Source organism: Acyrthosiphon pisum, chromosome X, assembly GCF_005508785.2.
Source record: "Acyrthosiphon pisum isolate AL4f chromosome X, pea_aphid_22Mar2018_4r6ur, whole genome shotgun sequence".
NCBI classification, from domain to species: Eukaryota; Metazoa; Arthropoda; class Insecta; order Hemiptera; family Aphididae; genus Acyrthosiphon; species Acyrthosiphon pisum.
The window spans coordinates 106,228,601-106,238,524 of NC_042493.1; the positions used below are offsets into that span (position 1 = coordinate 106,228,601).

The window sequence follows — 9,924 nt, forward strand, 5'->3', positions numbered from 1 at the left end:
GGAATTAATTTTATTGCGTCTAACGCACTTATTGGTTTCGTTTCGGTACCTCCCGTCATTTTCTTTACTTTGACTGTTCGTTTTGGTTGTATATATTCGGTGTGAATAGTATTTTTATTACTTCGTAACCCTTGACGAGTTGCGCTAGTAGCAGGCACGTAGTCAGAAAATATTCACTAGGTGGGCCAATGTTAGATGGGCCCCCTACCTAAATATATTACCTTGTACCTTGGGCTGCGTACGAGTTGATTCCCGGGTACCTGTTTACCTGCACCGACACCGTTGAGTTGATTCCCGGGTCATTAGAGGGTACGTACGAGTTGATTCCCTATTGTTGTATCAATTATCAATAGATTGCACGAGTAAAGAGTTTACGACCGTAAAGAGTTCAACTGTCACACACAACTCGCTCTTATGTCCACCGAGACCACGCGCGAATTTACAAAAAAAAAAAAATCATTACACGTCGCACGCGAATGCTTGTTGGTCGAACGCTTTATCAAAGATTATCGTCATTATTATAACCTACGTATATATATAACGTATATGTTATTTATCATAATAATTGATTTTAGATAGTAAGATAGCAGTTTTTATAGTTGAACATAATCTAGAATATTAGGAATGTTCCAGTAGTGTTGCAACCATTATTAGTTCAACGTAAATTGTGTCGTTGTGTTAAAACTGTTGTGTATTTTTCGAAGTGTACATTTTTGAATAAATATGGAATTTATATTAAGTGAAAAGTCTAAACCATTAATACCAATAGATGGATATACATTTTGTTTCCATAAAATGCTGGCAAACGATATCCAACGCTGGACATGTAGCAAGAGTAACTGTAAGTGTTATTTAAAAATCGATAATAGTAAGATTATAGAAAGCAACACAGATCATAAGCATGACAAAATTGACGAAAATATTAGTAAGCGGCAAGCGCTGAGCAATTCCTTAAAAAGAAAAGCAGTTGAAGATGTTTTTGCGAAGCCTTCAAAATTAATTCGCAGAGAGTTGAAACATGGAGATATAAGTACTTTAACGAATAATGACTTATCTCTAATACGGCATAATATACATCGAGCTCGTTCTATTATTCATCCTTCACTGCCAAAAAGCGCCATGGAAACTCACGCAGTTTTAGAATCTATGAACTACACAACTAATGACAATGAACAGTTTATATTTGTTAATAATAGCGTGAGTTCTATTATAGGTTTTTCTACTGAACGTAATTTGAACGTTTTATGTGACGTCACAGACATTTATATGGATGGGACTTTTAATGTCTGCCCTAAGTACTTTACTCAACTTTTTACAATTCATGGATTTAAAGATGACGTATATATACCACTTGTATTTTTCTTGCTTCCCGACAAAAAAAAGATCACTTACGAGCTAGCGTTCAAATATTTGGTTGATCACTGTAGTTTGCACGGTATGACACTCGCACCTGTTCAAGTATTTATAGATTTTGAGATTGCGATTCATATGGCAGTAGAGAGCGTGTGGCCAACATCACAAATACGAGGGTGCAGATTTCATCTTGCCCAAAGTTGGTGGCGGAAAATTCAGAATCTAGGTCTCTCGGCAATTTACAAAGACACTAGTTCAGAAAACGAGACCGGTAATTTTTTGAAATTATTTTTTGGCCTACCTTTTTTAAGGCCAATAGAAGTTATTGATTGCTTTACAGACGAGTTGATGGCAATTCGACCAACAGGAGACGAAAGAATTGAAGAGTTTATGGACTACGTATTTGACAATTATATTTCTCCAGAAGCTAGTTTTCCACCAAGTATATGGGCTCAATTCTCAGCTACTTTAAACAGAACTACGAATAGTTGTGAGAGTTTTCACTCTAAGCTCAACAGTTGTTTCTATAGTGGGCACCCAAATATTTTTTTATTTATAAATGAGCTGTTAGAAGTACAATCTGAAACTTATATTAAATGCAGAAGTAATGGAACTAAAAAATCTAAAAAACATCAAGAAAAACAAATTTTTTTAAGAGAAGAGATGTCACGGTATACTGGTAATCTCATTACCAGATACCAATTTATAAAAACAATGTGTTACAAATTTTTACCAAATTAATAATTTTTTTTATATTTTTTTACCTAGTTACTACCAAATGTTTTTAATAATAATTTTTTACCTAATTACAACTAAATATAATTCAATAAATAAAAATTAAATGATTTTCTAAAAAAAACTAAAAAAACAACATTTTTGAGAAACTTGTCAGCCAACCTCCTCGTGGTGTTTCTTGGGTTATGCTAATAGGCTGAATATCTTACTAAATATTAAATAAAATATATAATGACCTGGGAATCAACTCGTACGTACCTCTTAATGACCCGGGAATCAACTCGTACGTACCTCTTAAGGACCCGGGAATCAACTAATACATGAAAAAGGTCTCGGGAATCAACTCACCTATACCGGTACCTTGTAGGGGTGGGCCCCTTACCTTTTTATATTATAAAAAGAGGTAGTTATCAGAATATCATTACTATAAATATAGACGAGTTGACGACCATAATAATAATATAATTCTATATGAATCGATATAATGACAAAACCGGGTATTGACTATTGAATACCCTTACTCAAAAGTATTTTAAAAATAGACATAAAAGTATACAACAGTCACTGTCTAGATAAGATAAGAATTATACATGACATGCTAGCACAGAATAGATGAAATCTATTCTGTGATGCTAGTATGGTACCAGTATTGGGCTTTAAATAGCAATTATTTCCTAATCAATCGTTGACGATATTATGACTTATAAAGATAAATTATCACCGATTCTTGGTAGAAACACAATTAAAAATGTAATACAATATACATATTTTATTCCAGAAATGGACATGAATTGAATTTAGTTACGTAACTTATTTTAGATTCTAATTAAAACCCGATATATTTTATTTTATTTGTGTAATATTTAGACAATATTATAAATTTCATTAAAATTAAAAGCCACCGTATAATAATGGGCCCCTCTTAATATTTTGGGTGGGCCGGCCTACGGCCGGACACATGATAGGGTGGGCCAGGCACACCCTGCCCCCCTTAGCTACGTGCCTGGGCCTAGTAGTAGGACTATTTTCAAACTCCTCTAGGTTTATTAATCGTAAACTTTTATTTAAAATATCACTATTTATTGGTTTTATTTCTATACGTTCGTTAAGTATTTCTTCGTTAAATGAGTCTAATTCTTCGTATAAATTATTTATTTCTATGTTTTCAATTATTTCGCTATCAGTATTATTTACGTCAATTTCTAAATTACTTTCGTTTTCGATTATTTCAATCCTATCTACCGTTTCTCTAGCTATTGTTTCAAATTCGTCATTAACATTATTTTCTGAACTATTGTTCATTAATATTTGTTTCTTTATTTATTTAATATTTTACTCTAATATATTTAACGTTTAATTTTATTAATATAATCTCATTTAAAATAATCTCAATTATTTTTTTTTTTTATATATATTTATTTTATTCGATTTGGTCTTTTAAATTCTACTAGGGGCTTCTACTTGGGCTAGGCGTTTTAGACATGGGCTAAGGACTTTAAACATGGGCTAGGGACTTTAAACATGGTACGTAACAGGTATAAGCCCCTTAAACAGTTTTGTGTAAATTATTTTAATTTTTAAAAGGACGTCTGCATATCTTATATTCAGTATTGCTATCTTATGTTTCAGTAGATGTGTACGCCGTTATGCCAGAATATGCTCGTGATTTTTCTGAAAATTTTTATAACAAAAACGTATTTTTTGATTTTGTGTGGTAAACGCCTTTTTAACAAAATACTGTCGATATCGTAATCCAATATTACATTATTCAAGTAGGTACCTACATAATACCTATATTAAATTTCCAAACTATATGCATTCAAAAAATAATTGGTTGCAATTGGTCGATACTCGACTATTCGATACGTCAAGGTGTTTAAAATTCAATAATTTTAAGCAGGAGACCGTGATCAAGACATCTAACAGGTAAGAATAACGATCGACAACGAAACAATTTCATTATTAATTTATCATTAGTTCCATTGTCATAGAATTCCACACAAGTGACTAATAATATTTTTAGTATTGTTTATACAGTTTATAAATTTAGTTCTCAGAAATATGTCCAAAACACCTTCAAGTCCATTATATGCCAATGGTTCTGGAGTGAAGTACAAGAGTGAAGAGTTGACTGCACAGAATGAACCCACTTACTACAATACAGTAACGAATAAAATGCCACAACTTTCCCAAGGCATTTATAGCAATGTTAACTACCATGAGAAATCCAACAACATATATATTCTAACATTGCTGAAACAGGCAAACCGACTTATAAAAATACTCAATATCCATTATAGGTATGACAATCTAAAGCCATTAGGTCTGTTATGATTTATACATTTTTTAAATTTAATTTTGGTTATTCATTTTATTTATTTAAAATAGGTAAAGATAACATACATGGCCCTCCGTCTCCAGTAAGTTCTGGTTACTCTGAACTTCAAAAGGCAGTTAGTGACGAATATGATGCAAAAGATTTTGATAATTCTTCTCAGGTGAATAGACAATAAGATAGGTATCACTTAATTAATTATTTGTATTTTAATTGTTACTTATCTTAAGCATAAAAAATGTATGAATCAATCTATGAGTCTATTAATGATGTTTGTCCACCTAGTGAGTTGTCATCTACATATTCAATGAGCAGTCTTTCACGGTCTATTACTACTCGTAAACAAGAAACCAAAGTTGATTCTTTAACTGATTTCCTCGTAAATTCAATGTCTGTCAATGATGGTAAAAAAAGTTTGGACAGTAATGCAAGTTCTTTAGATTGTAAGTATTTTTTTTATAATCTATAATATTATTATTTACATTTAAGAGTTAATAATTTCAATTAATAATAACAACAAACAATTTATCATATATATTTAGGGAAATGTACTAAATTCAATGAAAAAGTAATGGAAGAAGTTCTTGGGTGCATAGCAATGGGTAATATTTATCATATAAAATGTTTTACCTGTATCCATTGTGGAGATACATTGGAAGGAAAACCATTTCATCACATTGATAACAAACTATACTGCGAAGAAGGTTATTTAGTAAGTATTAATTTGATTATAACCATAGACCTATAAAGATCTTTATAGGTCTATATTATAAAATGTACAGTTAACATTATATTAGTTATTACAGTTTTTAATATAATACTATATCATGTAATCTTGTAATATTTTATATTAAGAGGATGGTGGTGGACAGTTATTTAAGCCAAAACTTACCAATATTTTGTCCATCATACTGATCGCCTTAGTAATTCGATAATAATTTTTAAAACTGATCTGAATTTGTTATTATGTCTACTTGAGATCGGCCAGTCCACTTTTCCCAATTGTTCATTAAAAACAATTTTGTTAGATTATTTAAAAATGAGTTGAAGTTATAATACAATGCAATTTTTAAAACAATTATATAGTTATTACAATCACACAATTACACAATTAAATAATTTAATTTTAATTTTTTGATTAGCTATTTATATTAATATAATAATTCATTTTAATTTTGTAGCTGAATTTAAATTTTAGGAACCTACAACATAATTATTTTGTCTATATGTCATGCTGACAGTTATTGTGCAGGTGTTTTATCCATAAAATTAATAAAATTATGTACCTAACTTTTAAAATTATTTTACTAAAAATTAGATTTAAAAAAGTCTGTACAAGTAAAACTACAGTCTACAGACTACAGGTATTCTGACATTTTGTAATAATGTATACCTAATACGAGGTACGCTATTTTTTTGCATAACACTTTTCTGTACCTATATACCTACCTAATAATATGAAAAACTATTAGTAAGACGTCTATATAACATTTTAAGACAGTAAAATCAAATATTTATTAGACTACCTACTTCTATAATATAATCGTCAGCTAACATATTTAAAAAAAAAAAAATTTAGGCCCCAAATTAAGATTTGTACACCAGCCCCGTAATGTGTAGTTGCGGCACTGCATATTTGGTGATTTTTTAAAGCTATAAGTCCTCTGCCCTACTTATTAATAATATATAATATTTATAATTCATAGTTTAATAATATAATAATGTAATATAATATTCTGAGCTAAATTTTATTGTACTGTTTATAGGTAGTTTATTTAAAACATTGAAAATGCAACAATCTACATCCAATATTCCAATATATTTACTACCTTGTATTTATATTCGTATTTAACTATATTACACTTATAGCCACCGGTTGGATTATTAAATATATTGTTTTTATTCATTTAGGGTCATTAGTCTTCACCCACTATACTCACCGTGGTCCATGACCACCCACCCAACTGTAAGGTGTATCGACGGATACACTTTAAGTACAAGATAGCCGTCACTACCCATTGGACGTAGCTATCCATAGGATAATAGATACAATGCAAGATAGCGTGACACGCGACAATGCGACATGTTTCCAAGGCTGGGCAAGTTAACGATTTTTTTTAACTTGTTAAGTTAAGTTATTTTAAAGTAATTCATTTAAGTTAAGTTAAAAGTTAATCTTATTTTTTTTCGTTTACTCGTTAAGTTAAAAGTTAACTTTGAAAAAAAGTAACTTAACTTAGTGTTAAGTTAAAACTTGCTAATTTGCAAAAATACAAAAGTCCAGTCATATAATTATATGGTTAATTAGATAGTTTTTCTTTACGTCCAAGAAAATTACTGGGTAAATTTTAAATGATACATCAAAGTAAAAACACATTAAAAAATTTGCGTTATTCTTCGGACGAAAATTAACTTAATTTAGATATTTTTGAAATAAAATTAACTTGAAGTTAACACGTTAATCTTGAAAAAAAGTAACTTATTAAGTTAAAAGTTAATTTGAAAAAAAAAGTAACGAGTTAATTGACTTAATTAAAATTAACTTAACGTCTTAACTTAATTTTAATTTTTAACTCGTTAATGCCCAGCCTTGCATGTTTCATCTGGTCGTCAATCGTCCCGGCAAATGTCTACAAATTATTGTTTTTGATTTTATTTTAGTCCTTGTTCCTACAAGATATTAACAGTTTAAGCGTTCAAGCCGTCAAGTTACCTACCTAATAAGTAATAGGCATAGACGTGCGCAGATTTTTGGTTCCGGGGGTACACATAAAAAATTAGGGTCTACAATAATTTTGAAAACAATTATAGATACAGATATATGTTTGGAAGATATCAAATGCCCTAAAAATATTTATTTTATTTTTTTATTCGTTCTAATAAAATATTACATAACAATATATAGATATACATTCTTATAATGATAATCGACGTCAGACGTTTAAAAGGATCAACATTTTCGAATTCTTCAATAATTTCATTAATTTAATGTACACTTAATTAACAATTAGAGCTCTTGTCGTTTTTGGTGAAGGGTCCGGTTAAACAACCCCTGTGCGCACGCCTATGGACCATAGTGTTTTAAGTATAGTATTGCTCCTCTACAACATATCTTTATTTTATCTAATAAACTGAAAATTAGGGTAAAATTTGAAATATTTTATGTACCAGCTATAAGGCCTTTGGGTGTGGGGGATTCAGCCTATCTGCAATCCGCACCTATAGTCTAAATCAAATTTAACACCTTACATTAGAATGACCCACTTTATTCCCTTACGCATTTTAAAACTACCTTGAACTTAAATTTTGATCTCTAGAATGCACAAACAAGATTCACTTTCCCACCACTAAATTGCATTGAGTATGTCAATGGAAAGCAAAAGCTAAATATTTCATCGTTTTCAAATTATTTTTTTTAAATTTATTTATTTGAATGATTATTAAATCAAAATTATTAAAATGTATCTTTAAATGATTAATCTGCTGTTGACAGTAGAACTAGACTAGACTGATGTGTTACCCTGTGGCATGTTTCCAAAATTATTATACTACTTATAGTACTTGGTAGGTACCGTACACCACGGTCCACGGCAACCACCACCCATCACTCAAATAAATTGGTCAGGTGACTGCGATACCACGACGACAAGACGGCTTTCGGTACCTACCTAAATATAAAATAATTTAATATGATGCGGCGGAGTTTTGGTGTTATCGTCATATTGTTCCGACCGTTATATATATTTGTCTGTGTGTATTAGTCTTCACTGTTCAACAACCAAAAGAATCAATGAAATAGCAAAGTTTTTTAGCGTTGTAACCCCCTCACCCCTCATCCATATTTATGCAAAAAATTTTAATATTTACTGACTGCTTCAAATATGAAAAATATGATTCGTATTTGATAAAATTATTGAGAAGAATGACGACTACAACAGAAAGTGTGTGAACCTTCACAAGTAATATTTAAATTTAAAACAACCCTCCTAAAAATAGTCCTGGCTATTGATGGGTATTCTCTTAATCTTAGAATAGATTTTTTGCATCAAATTTTTTTAACTAGTTATTGTCAACATACTTCTTACTTTTTTTTTTTTGTTGTCCTATAACAATTATTTATTTATTAAGATTTGAAAATTATGAAAACAATTATTATAGAAATTTCATTATAATTTCAAATAAAGTATGTTATATTTAAATTATCAGTCATTGATTACAAAATAATGTTTATATTGTAATCATTCCACTTGATATTGTATTTACATCAGTTTTAAAATAAAAATATGAATATACCTTTGTAACTTAAAAATTTTTTTGTTGAGAAACTATAACATTCACTTATCTTTAACAAACATTCTATGATAAAGGTTAAAATTACTAAACTAAACTATGTTAATCATAAAAAAAAAAAAATATTAGGTATTGGAAAACTGATAAGAAAAAACTTAAAGAATCTAAAATATGATTTATTCTTGAGTTTGTACAATGATCATAATGTTCCCCTTGATGCATTCCACTTGATGATTGTTCCAGTCTTTACTTTGACAAAATGTAGAGCAATATGGTGTACGTTGACACAATGAACATTCTGCAAATGCACCTCTATTGCAATTGGCACACTACAAAAAAAAAAAAAAAAAAATTGTACGCAAAGAATAATATAAAACCAAGTATGTGTGTTCTACCTTTTTAACATCTGGTATATCATCATTACTTGGCTGTAATCCTGTCGCCACATTTGAAATTGTCTCCTCGTCAAAATCATTCCTATGAGAAATAAATTAACACCAGCTTATAAGATCAACGACGTGACAAACATTATAAATTAGTAATTACCTATTTTCTATAGAATTCTCATTGGCCCTCTTAAGTTTTGCTAACAACTCTTGTTTTTCCATATTCCATTTGTACTTAGCAACACGCATAGAGTTACGAAAATGGTTCATCATTTTAATCATTCTTGATGACACCTTAATTCCAAATGAAATAAAAATATTAATGATGCTAATTATACATTAGTATATAATTGATTTAGTAAGGAACAGATTTTATAAGCAAAGCTTAAATGTTTTACTAATTCAATAAAAGCACTAAGAAAATATACATACATAAATTTTAATAAAACCATAATTTTCATAGGGTAAACAATTTTAAGACTTTAATAATTGATATTTTCTCTTAATTTATTAGGTAATTTAATGCCTAGAAAAGAAAGATAGCCTGACCTCTATAATAAGAATGAATGAACGAAAAATAAAAATATTTACAAGCACATTTTTCTTTATATTTGAATGTTTGTATTTGTATTTTTAGTTTTTAGTAATTTTAAATTTATAACTAATAAAATTAATCCAGAAAATTATAAGTATGATTACAATAATAACTGTGACAATTTAATAGCCCAATACAATTGTTTTTTGTACACATTTTAAAAAAATATTTATTTTTTTTTACTCTAAGAATATTTATTTAAATAATAATCTGTTCCCTTAATCACAAGT

The 9,924-nt window shown here is 29.3% G+C and overlaps 1 protein-coding gene across 1 annotated transcript in view; it reads right to left on the reverse strand.

The window, feature by feature from the left end:
• Positions 1-8,670: 8,670 nt before the first annotated feature.
• Positions 8,671-9,924, reverse strand: part of LOC100164897 (deformed epidermal autoregulatory factor 1 homolog) — a 4,984-nt gene continuing 3,730 nt past the window's right edge. The window contains exons 6-8 of the mRNA XM_001947211.5: positions 9,260-9,393; positions 9,109-9,190; positions 8,671-9,042 (exon numbers count right to left, since the gene is read on the reverse strand). Coding sequence (XP_001947246.1) covers positions 8,890-9,042; positions 9,109-9,190; positions 9,260-9,393 — 369 coding nt within the window. The 3' untranslated portion in view covers positions 8,671-8,889. The remainder of the gene's footprint in view (positions 9,043-9,108; positions 9,191-9,259; positions 9,394-9,924) is intronic.